Consider the following 20,222-nt stretch of genomic DNA (forward strand, 5'->3'; position numbering starts at 1 on the left):
AATTCCATGAAACAGCTTTTAAGCTTGAAGATATCAGAAGTTCTACATAAATTTCTCTAGCACATTAAATCTTCAGCATTATATTGATCTGGAGTAATTTTATCACAGCACTGATCATGATCATATCCTAATACTTGTATAAGTGCTACCTTGATACTTACATACATCCTTATGTGCCTTAGGTTGCTTATCTGTCAAAAATGGTTATAGTGACCTTTTTTAACTCTATGTTGTGTATAAAAATTATGAAAAGTTTTTTCTCTTAGTGTTGTTAGTAGCACTCAAATTGCTATACTTTTGTAAATGTAGTGACAATTTAGGATGGAGATAAATACTATGCTACATTTGCAAATGTACGATTGTCTTATTTTACCAGAATTTTTTTCCAGCAGAAAAACTGTATCCATTTCTACCGTCTCTGACCTCCCAAATATATATATATATGTACGTATGTGTATATGAATGTATACGTAGATATATATGTATTTTTGGTGGGTTTAATTTTTTTCATCTCTTACTGTTTGGGGGGACTTGATTTAACTTCTTGTCTTGATTGCTTTCATCTAAAACATGTAGAGCTTTTAAGAAAACTATTCTCTGAATGTGGTTTTCTGCATTATGTACTTTTATATTTATGCATATTTATGGAGCAATACTCTGGGAAAAAGAACAATTCTGTCTCAACCCTTTGTTTAAATCCTGAATCTTTTTAAGCTACAGAGGTACTTGGTAGTTCTTATCTTCCGGTATGGTTTTTAATGTTAAAAAGAGGGGCACTTTTAAAGGAAAATATCTGATTGCTGTACAAAAATAGAAAATTGCTGATTGGTAACCTTACACAAATCGGATTGTCCCAGTTGACATAAAATCTCTGGGCTGTCTTCAGTATACAAACATCTAAGCTCTATGGGCCTTTGCTTTATCAATGCTGTATTTTCTTTTTTTTTTTTTTTTTTTTTTTTTTTTTTTTTTTTTAATGTTTTATTCATTTTTGAGACAGAGAGAGACAGAGCATGAACAGGGGAGGGGCAGAGAGAGAGGGAGACACAGAATTGGAAGCAGGCTCCAGGCTCTGAGCCATCAGCCCAGAGCCCGACGCGGGGCTCGAACTCACGGACCGCGAGATCGTGACCTGGCTGAAGTCGGACGCTTAACCGACTGCGCCACCCAGGCGCCCCTCAATGCTGTATTTTCTAATTTGTACCCATCTTAAAAAGAATTTTAATGTTTTTAAATTTATTTTTGAGGGAGAGAGAGAGAGAGGGAGACAGACGATCCGAAGAGGGCTCCACGCTAAAGAACAGAGAGCCCGATGTGGGGCTTGAACCCACGCACTGTGAGATTATGACCTGAGCTTAAGTTGGCCGCTTAACCGACTGAGCCACTCAGGCGCCCCTTAAACAGAATTTTAAAGAAAGGAAGTCATCATTTGGTCTCTGCTTTTTCTTTTTAATATAGGAAACTGAGAACACTGCATACAAAATTGGAAATGAGTCTCCTGTACAAGAATTGAAACAAGATGTGTCTAAAAAGGTTAGTAAGATATAATGTCAGTATTAGTTTAACAGATATTCTATTTATATGATATATTTAAAGTGGAAAAGTTTTCTATATTCTTTTAGTATAGTGCTGTGTACTTGCTGGATGTTCAGTAAATGTTCTTTGAATCTGGAGTTTCTGATTGAAGGTGCATCAGGCTTTTTAGAGGTCATTTTATAATCGAACTAATCAATAATTTTTCCTTGAAACAGTATTTAGAAAAATGTAATGTGTTTTTATTTTTTATGCTTGTATTTGTATTAGAATAAGCTGTTCTTAGAGGCCATTATCAGAACAACTATTCTTTTTTTTTTTTTTTTTAAGTTTATTTATTTTGAGAGAGAGAGATCGGGGGAGGGGCAGAGGGTGAGGTAGAGAGAGAACCCGCGCTGTCAGCACATAGCCCGACGCAGGGCTCCATCTCACAAAGCATGAGATCGTGACCTGAGCCGAGATCAAGAGTTGGACGCTTAACTGACTGAGCCCCCCAGGCGCCCCAGAACAGCTCTTCTTGAGGTTACTACCAAGAGTTAAAGGTATTGAAACGCTCAGTGCAACAAATCCTGATGTCTTTATGAGTTAGAGGTTATAAGAAATCATTACTCTGATAGTGCCTTCAATACCTTTTATAGAATTGATGCTTTAAAGCTTCAGAGTTTGGGGGCGCCTGGGTGGCTCAGTCGGTTGAGCATCTTACTTCAGCTCAGGTCATTATCTCACAGTCTGTGAGTTCAAGCCCCACGTCAGGCTTTGTGCTGACAGCTCAGGCAGGAGCCTGCTTCCAATTCTGTGTCTCCCTCTCTCTGTACCCTTCCCTGCTTGTGCTCTGTCTCTCTCCCATAAATAAATAAACAGTAAAAAAAAAAAAAAAAAAAGAAAAGCTTCAGAGTTTGGTTTACTAGAAGGGACAGAACACAAGATAAAAATTTTGACCACGGGTAGTTCACAGTATCAGGATAAAACCCAAGGAGAAAGGATGCTGTGTGTTTGTTCAGTTATGTTACTTTGAGTATTTTCTGTGCCCCTGGCCCGTTCTAGCCAGTGGGTTTCTGGAGACCAGCAAAATGACACATTCTCTATCCCAGAGTTTCTCAACAGTGACACTTTGGGCTGAATAATTTTTTTTTTTTTTTTTTTTTTTTTTTGTAGTAGGCTTCACGCCCAGCGTGGAGCCCAACACAGGGCTTGAACTCACAACCTTGAGATCAAGACCTGAGCTGAGATCAAGATGCTTAACTGCCTAAGCCACCCAGGCGCCCCTAGGCTGAATAATTCTTTGTTGCAGAGGGAAAGGGAGACTATTCTATGCGTTGTAGGATATTTAGCAGCATTCCTGGCTTCTACCCACTAGATATCAATAGATTCCTCCCTACCCCCACTCCATCACAACAATTAAAAATGTCTTACAGACATCACCAAATGTCTGGGGAAGAGTGTGGGGCAAAATCACCCCCCAATGAAGATCCATTGTTCTACCCTTATGGAATTTATAAATTTAATGGACTCCATGTTTCAATAGTGATCATACTTCCCCCCTTAAAAGGAATTTTTTTGGGAGAAACGTATTGTGTATCAGCATAAGTAAGATATGAGCAATACCCTTTTTTTTTCTGTTTAAATCAGAAATTGTTCACAGTTCTACATTGTAACAAACAGCCATCTTAATTTTTCAGCATTCCTTTCTGGTTCTCACCCATTTGCATGCCTTTTTTTTTTTTACCTAATTGTAGTGTAGATAGAATTTTATATTTTACCTTTTCCTCTTGCCATTATTACTTTTCATCATATTTCATCACACAGTCTCAATACTCAGTTTTTATTTCATGTGTCAGTTTCTATCAAGCAAATATATTACAATGTATCTAGCCCATTTTTATTGTTGAAAACTTGGAACGTTTCTGTGTTTTCCACTAGAGTTTTTCTTTTCCTTTTTAAGAATTTTTTCTTAGGATGCAAATGGGTAACTAATAGTGGCCAAAAAATGATTTTTAAGTAGTTTAGAAACTGAAAAACATAGTAAACACTGGAGAGGTTGAGTGAGGCTCAAGACTAGGTCTCACTTTTTAAGCTCTAGTTTTTTCGATCAATTTAGGTATCACATATAAATGATAAAGGCTGTGGGATATACACTGCACCAGGCACGACACAATCCCTGTCCCCAGTAGTTTACATTTTAGTAGAGGAAATTAGATAAACACAAAACTGAATGTAAAAAGTGTTCAAGTAGACTTACAAACTATTATAAGAACAGAAAGGGAGACTTCCTGCTTGAGGATAGGAATGAGGAAGACTTCATGGAGGAAGTAACATCTGAGCTGGTTCTCGATGAATGGATAAGATTTGGGCAGGCAAAGATGGTGAAAGGCATAACCAAAGGCATGGAGAAACGTGCAGCATGTTTGCAGATGAGAATAGAGACCAAAGTTCCTGCCAAATTATGGGAATGCCTCTTATGTCATACTAACACATCTGGTTTCTATTGTAGAGTCACTGGAAAAGCAGTGAGTTTTTTGAAGCAGGGAGGTGATAGGAAGCCAACAGTTGCCTTAGCACGATCATCTCCATTGTTGGTCTTAATCCTCACTGTTCTCTGGGTCTTTCCCCTATTTGCTACCTCCTGAAGCAGAGCTTGGGACTGTTAGTAGGTGCTATGGGGGCATATCAGGAGGAAGACAACACAGGCTTTATTTTTCAAGAGCTATTTATCTGCCATGGAGAAAGTATTTATGTAGAGCTAACCCATATACCACCTTGTGTTTATATTATAGTTCACACTGTAGTGAACGGTAAGAAGGGTAGAGTTCAGTCAAGGGAGAAATTGTTCTCATATAAGGGATTAGAGAAGACCTGTGATTTTTAACCTTGTTTTAACCCCTCTTCTGGTGTCAGTCTTTCCATTATGCATAGTGATTATTTCAGACCTTTACAGTCATCTCACATTCACTGTGCCCACTAATATCCTTCTCACTTTCAGCAGATAAGCTGCTTCATGTACACATTAGAGACTAAGAAGCCTGGGGGCGCCTGGGTGGCTCAGTAGGTTAAGTGTCTGACTTCGGCTCAGGTCATGATCTCACAGCTCATGAGTTCGAGCCCCGCATCGGGCTCTGTGCTGACAGCTCGGAGCCTGGAGCCTGCTTCACATTCTGTGTCTCTCCCTCTCTCTCTGCCCCTCCCGTGCTTGCTCTTTTTTTCTCTCTCTCTCTCTCAAAAATAAACATTAAAAAAAAAAAACCACTAGATTTTTGAGAAAAACCTGGATTTCAGTTTTGACTTTGTAGTTTACTAGCTGTGGGACGTTGGACAAAATTCTTAATGGCTTTACCTCAGATTCTTGTTTCCGTAGAAGGGAGATAATCCAGCTATGTCAAGGCCTATGTGATGATTAAATGGGAAATACGTGTACTGGTCTAATACACAAGAGACCCTCTTTCTCTTCTTCTCCAGAACTTTGTTATCTTACTTTTCATTGGCTCCTTCCACTCAGCTTATAAAAGTGCTGGGTCACTTTCTTGCAGCTTCTTCCGCTTACAGCCAAGCTTCGGGAAAACCTACATCGTGCTGGCTATCTCTGTGTTGTTCACCTCTTATTCTTTCTTCAACCCGCTGGCTTCTGTTATCACTAGGGTACTCAGCGCTCAGTAACCCCCTAATTGACAAAGTAGGTGGACTCTAGTTAATATCCCTCTGGTAAAAGTGTGGTAGGATGAGGATAAAAATGTGAAGGTTGAGACCAATTAATGTGTGGACCGTGCTGGGAAATCAGGGAGGAATATTGTTGAGCAGCAGTCATACCCAGTTGAAGTCAGCGTGAATTTGTGGTACGCCACATCAGGATGGTTCTGTGACACGTTCTGTTAATTTTCTGGAGCCAAGGAATTGAGAAAGCGGACGTCATCCATGGTTGGGCCTGTTGGAAAGATAAGTGGACTGGGAGTTTTTAAGTGGTAATAATGACAGCGCTGGATAGAGAACATCTTGTTTTCCAAATGTTAGAAGATATAGAAACCCTGTCTGTATTTTTCAGCTACAGGCAAGAAATAAAAGGGAAAAAAGCAAGGTGAGCTGAGTGTTTGAACCCTTTTTGTAGTCCTACTGTTTCTCTGAATATTGGAGTATTAGGTGTAGTTTGTTTAAGAATGTTAATCTCTCTGCACCTGCTGGCTTTTTCTGTCATAGGTTTAAGTTCAGAACTAAACAGTCTGAACTCTTGCACTAGGTGGTTTTGATTCTCATGGTTTTGTTAACGAGGCTCAAAGCAACAGGTTGTTACTAAAACTAACTTGGCATAAATATGTACGTGCACTAGGACGTCAGGAGTGTGAATGTAAATTTAGGTTTGAACTTTACAGGGTTGGTTGAACTGTTGTGATTATACCTACTAACAGATTCCCTTCTGTAATGGTTTAAGAGTACAGATTCCAGAACCAAACTCCCTGGAGTTTTGCCAGCTTCATCACTCACTAGCTCTGTGACCCCAGACAAGTCACTTGATCCCTCTATGCTCTGTTCCTTCATTTGTATAATGACATTAAGAGTGCTATCTCATATGGTTATTGTGAAGATTAAAATGTGTAAAGTGTTAAGAACATGCTGGCACATACTAAGTACTATGTAAATGATTAGCTGTTATTATGTTCTTATAAATAGCTTCATTTTTTAAAAGCTGCTTTTGAACCTTTCACCAGATTATTGAAAGTATTATTGAGGAGAGTCAGAAAGTACTACAGCTTGAAGATGACTCTTCGGATTCCAAGGGAAAAGGACACTCTGATCAGGCTACTGCCAGTCCTGTTGGAGCTGGATCAGATCTTAGCAACATACCTGGACTGTTAGCCATAGATCAAGTCCTGCAGGAAGATTCCAAAAAGGCAGAGAGTCAAAATGCAATAGAAGAAACTGAATTAGAATCAAATAGATGTTTTCCTTCTGATGACACCTGTGAGAAGTCAATAGATGAAATCACGAAGTTAACTGAAATAAGTTCAGCTGAGCAGCATAACGTGCCTGAAAGCGAAGCAGAAGTATTGAACAAGGAAGCCATGGAAGTCAAAGGAAGTGATGTTCTAGAACCTGTGTCCTCAAACTCTTTATCTACTAAAGATTTTGCTGCCATGGAAGAAGTGGCTCCTGCCAAACCCCCAAGACAACTTACTCCGGAACCTGATATAGTGGCTAGTACAAAGAAGCCTGTTCCAGCACGCCCTCCCCCTCCAACTAATTTCCCACCTCCTAGACCCCCACCTCCATCTCGACCTGCTCCGCCACCAAGAAAAAAGAAAAGCGAATTGGAGTTTGAGGCCCTTAAAACACCTGATCTAGATGGCAAGTATTGACTGAGAAATAACTTTTGGTGGGGAGATTTTGGAGTTGAAACTATTTAACTTTCCAATTTTATTTCAGTTTATACTATATACAACTATGTTGATGACCATGACCAAGTTCTAAAAGTTATTTTAGTAATTAAAAGTGACAGTGTTTTACATTGGTAGTAAGTTACATTATTATACTCGAACAGAACATTTCAGCAGACTTCAAACTTTGAAATCCGTTTCCATTGGGGACTTAAGATTTGCATTCAAGACTTAGATCTCTTCATGTGTAAGTTGTATAGCTTTGAAGAATTTAAATAACTTGTTTGAACCCTGGTGTCCCCATATATAAGATGAGAATTATCAAACCACTTTCCTCGTGGGATTGTCGTAAGAATCAGACAAAGGTGAAAGCACTTTTCAAGCTATATATAAGGTCCTGTATAAATAGTAGTTGTTGCCATTGTCATCATCATCATTATTATTATCATCATCATCATTGCAGTTCCCAAAGAGAATATTACATCTGATACTCTCCTAAGTACGAACATGGCTTCAGAGAATACAGTCAAGGATTCTCAGCCTTCTCTTGATTTGGCAAGTGCTACCAGTGGAGATAAAATAGTTACTGCTCAGGTTGGTGAATTCATGTTGTATTTGATATAAGCATTAACAATTTTCTGCAGCTGGCTGGCTTGTTGCTTTTTGAGCCTTCTTTCTTCAGGCAAAATTATTTCCTTGTCCCTAAACCTGGCTTTCTTCTGTCCTTTTGCCAGCTCTGCTACTGCATAGCTCGGTGATCCGAGCAAAGCTATATTAATATCTGAGTTTCAGATGGCCCATGGATAGGATGAGGGGAAAACCTTCCCTGAAGGTGTCTTAAAGGATGAAATGAGCTAATGTGTGCCAAGCACCTGGCATTCAGTAGACAATTAAAATAACGAAAGAATGCTGCATTTTGTGATATTATTGTAATACTAATAAACATCAACTACAGTCTTCATTTACCTGACCTATAGTGGTCAAAGTTATTTATAATTGTGGTCAAATTACAATTTCCTTTATATAATCATGAACAAAAACTTCATGTACTACTAGGCTATATATCCATATATGAGGCAATAGAAAGGACCTGATGGCATGTATATTTACCATGGCCGGTTTCTGGGACTCAAGGCTTACTTATGTGGTAGCTGTGGTTGGGGCAGGTTAGCAGACTCAGAGATACAGCACTTCGGTCTTGTCATAGCCTTAGAGCAAAGACTGGCATCGCCTGTTTTTATAGGATCCCCAAACTGAGAATGGTCTTTACATTTTTTTTTAAGTTTATTTACTTTGAGAGAGACAGAGTGAGCAGAGGAGGGGCAGAGAGAGAGAGAGAGGGAGAGAGAGAATTCTAAGTAGGCTCCATACTGACAGCGTGGAGCCCGACGAGGGGCTCAAACCCACAAACCATGATATCATGACGAGCCGAAACCAAGAGTCAGACGTTCAACTGACTCCAGTCTTTACATTTTTAAAGAGTTGTTTAAAAAAAAAAAAAAAAAGAATACATGACAGAAACTACATATGAAGCAAAAAGCCTAAAATATTTACTATCTGGCTCTTTACAGAAAAAGTTTGCCAGCCCCTGCCTTTGAGATATGCACACGTATAGCCCTGATTAATGGCATTGTTAGTGCTGGCATTCTCCTAGTAGAGAACTGCTTTTGGGTCAGGTTCAAATAGAACATCTATTTGCTTTCAAGACTACTAAGACATTATTTCATGGGCAGCAATGGTTTTGATACCTAATGTTTTTCAGCATGCTGGGAATAATAAAGGACTGAAATGGAGTGTTTCATTTAAATTTTCAGTAGCCTCCATTATCTGAATTATGGAATTCTTTAGAACTGTGTGTGGTAATGAATAATTGAGTATTTATAGAAATTGACTCCATCTACTTTCTATTTATGAAATTATAATTTTAGGAAAATGGAAAAGCACCTGATGGGCAGACCATAGCAGGTGAAGTGATGGGCCCTCAGAGACCTAGATCCAACTCTGGGAGAGAGCTTACTGATGAGGTATAATTAGATTTTTTTGTTGTTGTTCTTAAAAACATAAAATACAAAAATCATAATGAGAAGTTGAAGAAGTTCTTGAGATGAATGGTGGTGATGGTTGCACAGCATTGTGAATGTGCTTAATGCTACTGAACTATACAACGAACTATATGACTATACAACGATGGTTAAAATGGTAGATTTTATATTGTGTGTATTTTACCAGGATTAAAATTTTTTTAAGTTTATTGCCGTTAAGCAAAAACATATGTAGAAGAAAAAATGAAAATTGATGATTTTCTTAGGTTAATGTTTATTTCTTTTTGAGACAGAGAGACAGAGCATTATGGGAGGAGGGGTAGAGGGAGAGGGAGAGACCCAGAATCCAAAGCAGGCTCCAGGCTCTGAGCTGTCGGCACAGAGCCTGACACGGGGCTCAAACTCACAAACTGTGAGATCATGACCTGAGCTGAAGTCGGACGCTTAACCGACCGAGCCACCCAGGCGCCCCATGATGATATTCTTAGTTTAAAAGATTATTTATTTATGTGTTTATTTTTAAGTGAACTCTACACCCAACATAGGGCTCAAACTCACAACCCCAAGATCAAGAGTCGCATCCTCTACTGACTGGTGCCCCATTTTTGTTTCTTTAATATGCTAGGGTTTGCAACTGTAACTTAAACTTGCCTTTTTATATAATTATGATAGAATAAATGTGTTGAAAACAAGGCTCAAGTTTTATAGCAAGTGGGCTTAAAAAGAACTTGATGTTAATTATAGTTATATGTTTTTATACTTGTTAGGTAATATACAGTACAGACTCAGTGCTTCTTACCATTAACATTTAGTATACATCTTTTGGCCAATTTATTCCGAATGAAGTTTGGAAGCAAAATCTTAGTGTCCATGTGTCTTTTCTTTTCAAGTTTATTTATGTTGAGAAAGAGAGAGAGTGCGGGGGAGGGGGCAGACAGCGAGGAAGAGAATCCCAAGCAGGCTCCTTGCTGTCAGTGCAGCGCCTGATGCGGGGCTCGAACTCACAAACCACGAGATCATGACCTGAGCTGAAATCAGGAGTCAGATGCTTAACCAACTGAGCTACCCAGGCGCCCCTCTTTTCTTCTTTTTGAAGATTTTTTTTTTTTTAATTTTTAAGTTTAAGTAGTCTCTACACCCAGCGTGGGGCTCAGACTCACAAGCCTGAGATCAAGAGCCACATGCTCCACTGACTGAGCCTGCCAGGCGCTCCAGTTTTCATTTCATTTAAACACATTTTAAAAACCTATTGTACTTTGGAAAGCAGTTTGGCAGTTCGTCAAAATATTAGACATTGAGTTACCGTGACCTAGCAATTCCACTCTTCTGTATACACCAAAGAGAAATGAAAACCTATGTCCACACACAAAATTCATAATAGCCAAAGTGTGGAAGCAACACAAATGTTCATCGCTCATGAATGGATAAATAAAACGTGGTATATCCTATCCATGTGGACTATTTTCTTTTAATTTTTTAAAAATTAACATCCAAGTCAGTTAGCATCTAGTGCGATAATGATTTCAGGAGAATCCAGTCATTGATTCATCCCCTACATATAGCACCCAGTGCTCATCCCAACAAGGGCACGTGGCACTTCTTTTTGGCAATTAAAAAGAGTGAAGTTCTAGGGGCGCCTGGGTGGCACAGTCGGTTAAGCGTCCGACTTCAGCCAGGTCACGATCTCGCAGTCCGTGAGTTCGAGCCCCGCGTCGGGCTCTGGGCTGATGGCTCAGAGCCTGGAGCCTGTTTCCGATTCTGTGTCTCCCTCTCTCTCTGCCCCTCCCCCGTTCATGCTCTGTCTCCCTCTGTCCCAAAAATAAATAAACGTTAAAAAAGTTTAAAAAAAAAAGAGTGAAGTTCTGAAACATGCTGCAGTGTGGATGAACCTTAAAAATATGGTCCTAAGTGAAAGAAGCCCGTCACAGAAGACCACGTACTGTATGTTTTGATTTATATGAAGTGTCCGGAATAGGCAAACCACGGAGACAAAATCAGATTGGTGGTTTCCAGGGGCTGGGAGGACAGGGGAATGAGGTATGCTGTCTAATGGGCATGGGGTTTCTTTTTGAGGTAGTGGAAATGCTCTAAACTTAAATAATGGTGATGGTTGCACAACTCCGATTTTACTCAAAATCACTGAACTGTATATACTTTAAATGAGTGCGTTTTGCAGTGTGTGAATTGTATCTCACTGAAAAAGTTGAAAAGTATTGTACACGGTACTGAAGGTATCCAGAAAGTCCTTAGCTTAAATGTTTGAGGATTTCATAGACTCAAAAAGATAATTAAATTTTAGGTCCTCTTGGTGTTCTTCGTTACCTCAGGAAATTTTAGCCAGTGTCATGATTAAAAACCTGGATACTGGCGAAGAAATCCCTTTGAGCCTTGCGGAAGAGAAACTGCCAACAGGTATTAATCCCCTCACTCTGCACATCATGAGAAGAACTAAGGAATATGTAAGGTATGGGCTATTGTTATTATTTATTCATAGTATTTCGGAGTGGTGAAGATTTCTCTGTTTGTGAACTCTAACAGACCTAATGTGGTTTCATTCAATCTTGTTTTTTTAAATTTGGAATTAAAATAGAGTTAGTTGATGTATGTATTCTTCAACATTGTTCTCTCTTAAGACCATACAGTTATTGTCTATAAGACAATAGTATATATCTTAAATCTCATAGTATTTGGTTTCTCTTATGTATTTTTTTAAATGTTGATTTATTTATTTTTGAGAGAGACAGAGCGCATGCGCCAGCAGGAGAGAGGCAGAGAGAGAAGGAGACGCAGAATCCCAAGCAGGCTTTGTGCTGTCAGTGCAGAGCCAGACACGGGGCTCGAACTCACTAACTGTGAGATCGTGACCTGAGCCAAAATCAAGTTGGATGCTTAACTGACTGAGCCACTCAGGCGCTCCTTGGTTTCTCTTTTAAAATGATGTATATAATACTAGAGACATTATTGAAACATGTTGAAGGTAAAAAGCCATGCAGAATGAACACCTGGTGTTCTGAAACCTTGCTTTAAGGGCCACAGATTTTAAAAGTAATTGTATTATCTTTGTAGGTCAGAAAATGGCTTCAGAGTAAGGGGATTGACTTTACTGTGCGATATATGTAGATCGAAGGAATAATTATTTTGAAAGCAAATCTTAATAAAGTATAATACATGATGTGCCTGAAGAGTTAGGAGAAAGTTAATTTGTCATTTCTGTGCAGCAGGTTTTGTCCAGCAAAAAGGCTCATTGGTAGTAGGTTTTCCTTAAGTTCCTAAATTGCTTTCACTTGCATTTTGTACATTATACCATGCTTAAAGATTCTATTTGATCTCTCAAGTCTAACTTCTCAGGATCATCATTTAAATGAAACTTACAAAAAGTATGTTAACATAGTCTTTTTTTTTTTTCTTATTCCGAGTATCTGAGTATATAGTAAGTATCCATAAGACGTTTGAGGTGATGGGGAAATGTCTTCTCTTAGAATGATTTCTTCCCCTTCTTGTAGTAATGACGCAGCACAGTCAGATGATGAAGAGAAGTTGCAGTCTCAAACAACAGATACTGATGGTGGAAGGTTAAAACAGAAAACGTGAGTTACAGTGCATCCTTTTTCTTTATTCCAAGCTTTTATTTAAAATTTATGAGAATCGTCATGCTTATATTGAGTGAGTGAGTGAATACACGTGAGCGGGGGGAGGGACAGAGAAAGAGGGAGAGAAAGAATCCCAAGCAGACTCCTCCCTGTCAGACAGAGCAAAGCCTGACCAGGCTCGATCCCACAAACTGTGAGATCGTGACCTGAGCCGAAATCAAGGGTCGGACACTTAACCGACGGAGCCACCCGGGCGCCCCTGCCCTACTCCTTTCAGTCTATGTCCCATCTAGTGTATATGTCTGTCTACCACCACCACTTCCTACCCCCAGCCAATGGATGACGAATTACTTGGAGCTGTATTATTGGTCATTTCTATAGTATCTGAGAAATACTAAATGATCAATAAATTTTGCATCATGCCTGGATTATTTTTCTGACAGTAGATATGAGAAGTGTTCGTAGAGGGACATGATTGTCCTTGAAGTTGCTCTCAAATCCTATTTGTTTTTCTAAACCCAACTAACACAATTTTTCCTAACTTCTCCAGTTCATAGTAAATTTGCTTGTCTCAATTTCAGTGGCACCTACGGTCTACGTAACTTACATTTCCCCTTTATTTTAAATTGTTTTCTAATTTTAAAAAACGAGATAAATGGGGGCTAAATAACTAAATCATATGTTGCAAAAGGATTGTGATCATGCCATCCCTCTGTTTCCCTCGCAAACGTCAAGACAAGGGTGGACATGTAGATTTTGCTTCATTATACACCAGTCACTTATTTGACAATAATTCAGTCTGTGGTCCAAAGCAAATTCTCCACTCTAGTCTGATCTTTTCCTAGTGTGGAAAGAAAGCATTGAGAATTCTTCGAAAATATTTACCCACAGTGCAGGGATAGGATGAAAGCTCAGGTGTCTGGAATTTGGTTGCCAGCAATGGCAACTAACAGGAATAGGAAGATTAGGAATTATGAAGGAGATAGGTAAACATCCAGGAGAGCTGTCACTTACTCCATTCATTTAAGCTCATTATTTTTCTTTTTCTTTTTTTTTTAATTTTTAAAAAATGTTTATTTATTTGAGAGAGAAGTGCCCCAAAGCTCATTAGTTTTCCAAAAGAAAAGCTCCTTAGGTTTATTCAAAGCCACTGTACTTACTTTTTACATAATTTTTTAATATCTGGTCATCTGGTTCGTCTGAGCTCCCGGCAAAATAGAAGTAGCAAACTGTGACAGCAGGTAAGTCGACACATAAGAATGTCAGGTCATGGGGTGCCTGGGTGGCTCAGTCGGTTAAGCGTCCGACTTCAGCTCAGGTCATGATCTCACGGTTCGTGGGTTCGAGCCCGACACAGGACTCTGCGCTGACAGCTCGGAGCCTGAAGCCTGCTTCGGATTCTGTGTCTCCCTCTCTCTCTGTTCCTCCCCTGCTTGTGCTCTGCCTCTCTCTCTCTCTCTCAAAAATAAACATTAAAAAAAAAAAAAAAAAAAAAAGAATGTCAAGTCATATTTTGATTGCAAGGAGCACCTGGGTGGCTCAGTCTGTTAAATGCCTGATTTTGGCTCAGGTCACGATCTCATAGTTTGTGAGATTGAGCCCCGCATCAGGCTCTGTGCTGGCAGTGTGGAGCCTGCTTAGGATTCTCTCTCTTCCTCTCTTTCTCTCTGCCCCTTCCCTGCTTGTGCTCTCTCTCTCAAAATAAATAAACATTTCAAAAAATAAATACAGGAAAATGGAAAATGAAAGCCTTTCATACTTTTACCCCCAGAAATAATCTGTGTTAATAATCAGGTGTATTCTCCATAGAATGTTTTCCCTCACAAAAGTGGAAATAATACTGTGCATATGGTTTGTTGGCTTGCTTCTTTTGCCCCCCCCCCTTTTTTAAGTAGGCTCCATGCCCAATGTGGGGCTTGAACTCACAACCCTGAGATGCGCTACTGACTGAGCCAGCCAAGCACCCCTGTTGGCTTGCTTTTTTAAAATCTCTAATATGTAATGGACATATCTTCATATCAGTACCAATAGTAAATTTATTGTATTCTTTTTATCAGCCAGATATGGGGGTTCAGTGCTGCAGACACCATCGTTAAGAAGACAATCTTAGTCTCTGCCCTCATAGAGCTTCCAGTTAAATAAGAGAAATAGATACTAAATATAATTACACAGATAAATCTAACTACATTTGTAGTAATTGCAGTAAAAGAAACGTATGGGGTACTCTGGGAGTTAAAACAGGAAAACCTGCTCTAAAGAGTCAAGGAGGGCTTTTGTGAGAAATCTCTACTTTCTACACTTTGTTAATAATGCTGTAGTGAACATCTTTGTATATGTAGCTTAGCAAGTCTTTCAGATACTGTCCTTAATATCATGAGCTCCCATGAATTGGTAAAAATTTACTCCTGTAAATTTTGCTTTGGTTTTAGATATCATTTATGTACTGTACTGTGCTTTGTTTTTTATAATCTTAATGTATGAAATTTGAGACCAAGATTATTTAAAAAGCAATAAATAAGTCCTATTTATGGAAGTGTGAGATGCATACTTGCATTACATTGTGTTTGGGAGTACCTCCTGGGAAAGCTCAGCCTGACTGTATTGCTTTCAAACACCCAAACTGAAAGAGAAGAGATAAAGGGCCATCAGAGGGTACCAAACATCCTATTCTGTAAATAAATACCTCTTTATAGCTTATTTTTATTGATAAAATGTGTTTTTAAGGATTACGCTTTAAAGCTGTCTTCTCAAAGCAATTCTCATTGCAGATTCATGGCCTCACCCCAGACCCTCTAAATCAGATGATCTACAGATGGATCTCAAGTTCATGCACTTTAAACACTCTCCTCCCACTCCATCCCCACCAATTCATTATTCACCATTGAAAAGCCAGTGCTCTTAGAGTATGATATTGTACGTTGGGAAGAAGTGTCCGTATTTTCTTTGTAGTCATATTGGCTTCTATATATTTATTCCATAGACAAGGGATAGAGGAACTCAAAGACCTACTATTTACGTTAAAAAGAAGTTATTTCAAAATATATACTTGTCACAGCTAATGAGATTATCTGTGAATTGTTGAATTTTTACAGTTAGTTAATAAGAAATAATTTTGTTGTTTTTGTAATTTTGGTAAGGACTCAACTAAAGAAGTTCTTAGGAAAATCAGTAAAGAGAGCAAAGCACCTTGCAGAGGAATATGGTGAACGTGCTGTAAATAAAGTTAAAAGCGTTAGAGACGAAGGTAAGTGAAATAGAACATTGCAACTGAATATTTAAATGATTTGTAATTGTCCAAATTTAGCCTGTAGTTTATAAGAAACATTCTATTTTGTTGAAAGTAATAAGCCTTTATAGCTAACACCTTAGCATTTCAGTAAGTCATGTTACTCTAGGTATCTATCACTTAATTTTATGAACAGGAAGAAAAAGAAATTTGTGCATCTTAAACATGAATTTGTACATACTTTGTGGCAACCTGGAAGAGTTGTAATAATCAGTTGTAAACTAGTTATGTGAGGCTATTTAATTTTTTTTTTTAATGTTTATTTACTTTTGAGACAGAGTGAAAGAGAGACAGAGGCATGAGTGGGGGTGGGGCAGAGAGAGGGAGACACAGAATCCAAAGCAGGCTCCAGGCTCTGAGCTATCATCACAGAGCCTGATGCGGGGCTCGAACTCATGAACCGCGAGATAATTACCTGAGCTGAAGTCAGATGCTCAACTGACTGAGCTACCCAGGTGCCCCAAGGCTATTTAGTTTTTGTAAACATTTTCAAAATTAGGTAGATTTTCTGAATTGCACAGATCTTAACTTCCTGTGCCTTTGTTGTACTCATTTGCTTTATTTAATAAGCACTAACATAGTAGTTATTTTGTGCCAGTGTTCTAAGCATTTTCACCTATATTAACTCATTTAATCTTCATAAAAGCCCTAAGAGGTACGTACTGTTATTACCCCCTTTTATAGATGAGAAAACCGAGGCACAAAAAGGTCCAGTGCTATAGCTGTGGTCATACAGATGATAAATGACAAAGCTGGATTTGGACCTAGACAATCTGGCACCAGATTCCATGCTCTTAACTAATATGCTATTTAGTAATAGATTTTGCTTTCCCGTTTAATGAATTTTCTTAGTAAACAATGGATATGAAAATATGATAGTAGCTATATATCTATGTTAGCTAGTGATGATTTCTATATTGCTTTTCTATTCAGTGTTTCATACTGATCAAGATGATCCTTCATCGAGTGATGATGAAGGAATGCCATACACGAGACCAGTCAAATTCAAAGCAGCGCATGGTTTCAAAGGACCTTATGATTTTGATCAGATCAAAGTGGTGCAAGATCTTAGTGGTGAGCATATGGTAAGAAACGTTTATATTTTTCACGATTCTGTTTTCATTGAGAGGAGTACTTTGGCTTCTATAAAGGCAATCTCTTGTTATATATGTAATTTTTCTAAACTGACTCAAGAAGAATAAATTGATATTAACATGATTTGATGACTTCAGAGTCTCTCTCCGAATTACTGTTCAAGAAGTGAACGTTATTGAATAAGTCAACTCTAAGCTCGTATCTTTAAGAAAGCTATGTAAAGGTACCAAATTTGAAAGAGTTAAATTTACAAGGTGGTCTATCACACTTTGGAAGACATTTCAAATGTTCCCTGGGTATATTTTAAATAATTAACAAATATTTCAGTAGTTCAATGTATTTTGTAAGATGGCGGCTAAAACCAGGAGAGAGAGGTACAAGTTTTCTATCAGAGTTAAAATGTACCAATGATATTGCAGTTACCCCTTAAAAATGCTAGGAACACAGGGAAGGTGGTACTGAACTCAGAATTGGACAGATGATGCTATGGCTCCTTGATCAGGGAATCTATGTATCTATTTAGATTTTAAATCTAAAGTTTGGCTTAATTGGAAGGAAGCAACCATAAACCATCAGATGGCAGCCAGATTGGAATTTAAACTCTGGTGCTTATAATCTACATATGAAATGTTTGACTTGATTATAGTCATGTCCTTAAGGAACTGATGATTTTTTTGTACTGTTTTAATTCACTTTCATTACTTCCAGTTTTAAGTAAAATCTCATTGTAGTAGGTTCCAAGTAACAATTTTTTTTTTTTTTACAAATTTTTTTAATATACTTGAATTTTGTGGAAATCAGTGTTATTCCAGTAAATGAGCTGTTGCCTCTAACTTGGAAAATCTTTTTTTTTTTTTTTAAAGGGAGGAGTATCTTTTTTTTTTTTTTTTTAAGTTTATTTATTATTAAGTGATCTTTATACCCAACACGGGGCTCTAACTCACTATCCTGAGACCAAGAGTCGCATGCTCTCCCAACTGAGTCAGCCAGGCACCCCATAACTTAGATAATCTTTTTGTTCTGCATAGGTATGTGTTGTAATAGTAGACATAACAGTATTTCTTGTAATAGCCTTTGGCTTTTCCAATTTAAGGGTTTATATTCGTTAACCACCCCCCAACACACAAACACATACACACACACCCACACTCCCCTATTGTTAGCAGTATCAGGGAATTCTAGCCATATACTCTGAAACCTTGTTTCTGGGGGGAAAAAAACAGGAATGAGACCACGGCATTCCAATACTTATAAATGCCCAGTGCCATGGGGGTCCCTGCTAAGGTGGCCCTTACATTTCCCTCAGCCTTGAGCAGGAGTGCTAGTGCTAGCCTGAGGGCTCTGCCTCTTCCGATCCCACTTCCCCCTTATGTTCAGCTAGGAGACTGAGATCCCAAACTAAGACCTGTGCGGTTTTTTTAATGTTTATTTATTTATTTCGAGAGAGAAAGAATATCCCACATGGGGTCCACGCTGAGAGCCCAGAGCCCAACATGGGGCTCGATCTTATGAACCATGAGATCATGACCTGAGCCAAAATCAAGAGTCAGACGCTTAACCGACTGAGCTACCCAGGCGTCCCAGGATTTGTTTTTACAGTGATTCGTGGCCACCTCACAACTCCATTTCCATTAATATGTGGATATGGCTTGGGGCTTTGAAGTTGTTAGTTTAGGTTATGGTAAATTACTATTTTATCCTGCCTTTCTCCTAAAAGTTCCTCTTTGTGCTGTTGTAGCATCATTGGACTATTGGCCTTAAGTGGTGTTAGTAATGTGAGCCTTACCTTAGTATGTATAATTTAGCATAATTCCTTACTTTGGCTTAAAAATAATGTTTCAGCTCTTAGGGGCATGTGGATGGCTCAGTCAGTAGAGCATGCAACTTGATCTCGGGTTTGTAAGTTCAAGCCCTATGTTGGGTGTAGAGATTACTTAAAAATAAAACCTGAGGGGTGCCTGGGTGTCTCAGTCGGTTAAGTGTCCAACTCTTCGTTTTGGCTCAGGTCGTGATCTCACTCCATGAATGAGTGAGACCCATGATCAGGTCGTGGGATTGAGCCCCACATCTGGCTGTGTGCTGACTATGTGGAGCCTGCTTGGGATTCTCTGTCTCCCTCTTCTCTCTGCACCCCCCCCCCCCAATAAATAAACTTAAAAAAAAAACAATAAAATCTGAAAGAAAATAACGTTTCAACTTTTAAAGTAATAACTTTGAGCCTTCCTTTCTTTTCATAGGGAGCCGTTTGGACCATGAAATTTTCTCACTGTGGCCGATTACTTGCCTCAGCTGGACAAGACAATGTAGTGAGAATATGGGCCTTAAAAAATGCTTTTGACTATTTCAACAATATGCGAATGAAATACAATACTGAAGGTATTTTTCACTTATTTGTGGGCTTTAAAACTCTAGAGACATCTGGTATTTTTACATTTTAGGTATAATGCTCTTCTATCTGGCAACCATTTGCAGCAATCACTACTTTTCATAATAGCCACAAACCCAAAAGTAGACAGAAGTCAACACCGAAAAATCATCTAAATCCCCTGAAAAACGCTACCACAAAGTTTTTGACTTGATCCCTTTTGAGGTGTAGCGCAGGGTTTATTTCATCAACCATTGGGAACAAGGTTACTTGGTGTCCCCTGGCAACCTTTAGTTCTATCCTGGATTAAAATGAAAGACCTGATAACTCTAGAAAAAGAATGAGAATAATAATATCCATCCAATAATAAAGATAAAGGAGACATAGCCATGAAAAGTAAATGTGATTTGTCGTACATCGAAGGGTATATGAAAAAAGGTTAAATGAAAAAGAGAAACCTCAGAGAGTGATGTATGTACACAATGATTACAACTGTGAAATCTTTCTGTATATTGGTAACTTATCAGGAACGTATGTAGAATTGATGTAAATAGAAGCTTTATGTTTATGGGATTCTTTTCTCATAATTACATAACTCCAATACATTTTCTCCACAAACCTGTCCCTTCCCCAGTCAACTAAGGCTGAAACAAGAAATTAAGGGATGGGAGAAAGGAGAATCAGTGGCCATGGGCTGGAGTATAGAGTATATTTGAAGCACCAATTTGAGGAACATAGAAACCCAGGGAGATCCACTAAACTGGCAAACGAGGCCCTGTACACTTTAGTAGCCCTGTGGGTATTGCTTGCATTATGTTATAATACATAATTGAAGATGATAACGGGTTGGCAAAAAGTTGAACTATGTTTACGATACATTTATTGCCCTTGCCTGGAACAGAAAGACTTAAGTGGCCCTCGAGACTTCTACTAACCTAGACCCTTTGTGCC

The 20,222-nt window shown here is 38.7% G+C and overlaps 1 protein-coding gene across 2 annotated transcripts in view; it reads left to right on the top strand.

Moving 5' to 3' along the window:
• Positions 1-20,222, top strand: part of WDR44 (WD repeat domain 44) — an 81,708-nt gene that overhangs the window by 35,147 nt on the left and 26,339 nt on the right. For both annotated transcript variants that reach the window (XM_045473099.1, XM_045473100.1), the window contains exons 3-11: positions 1,459-1,533; positions 6,228-6,864; positions 7,357-7,487; positions 8,822-8,917; positions 11,263-11,399; positions 12,439-12,522; positions 15,663-15,769; positions 16,745-16,896; positions 19,144-19,282. In XM_045473099.1, coding sequence (XP_045329055.1) covers positions 1,459-1,533; positions 6,228-6,864; positions 7,357-7,487; positions 8,822-8,917; positions 11,263-11,399; positions 12,439-12,522; positions 15,663-15,769; positions 16,745-16,896; positions 19,144-19,282 — 1,558 coding nt within the window. The remainder of the gene's footprint in view (positions 1-1,458; positions 1,534-6,227; positions 6,865-7,356; positions 7,488-8,821; positions 8,918-11,262; positions 11,400-12,438; positions 12,523-15,662; positions 15,770-16,744; positions 16,897-19,143; positions 19,283-20,222) is intronic.

Source organism: Leopardus geoffroyi, chromosome X (genome assembly GCF_018350155.1).
Source record: "Leopardus geoffroyi isolate Oge1 chromosome X, O.geoffroyi_Oge1_pat1.0, whole genome shotgun sequence".
Lineage (NCBI taxonomy): Eukaryota > Metazoa > Chordata > Mammalia > Carnivora > Felidae > Leopardus > Leopardus geoffroyi.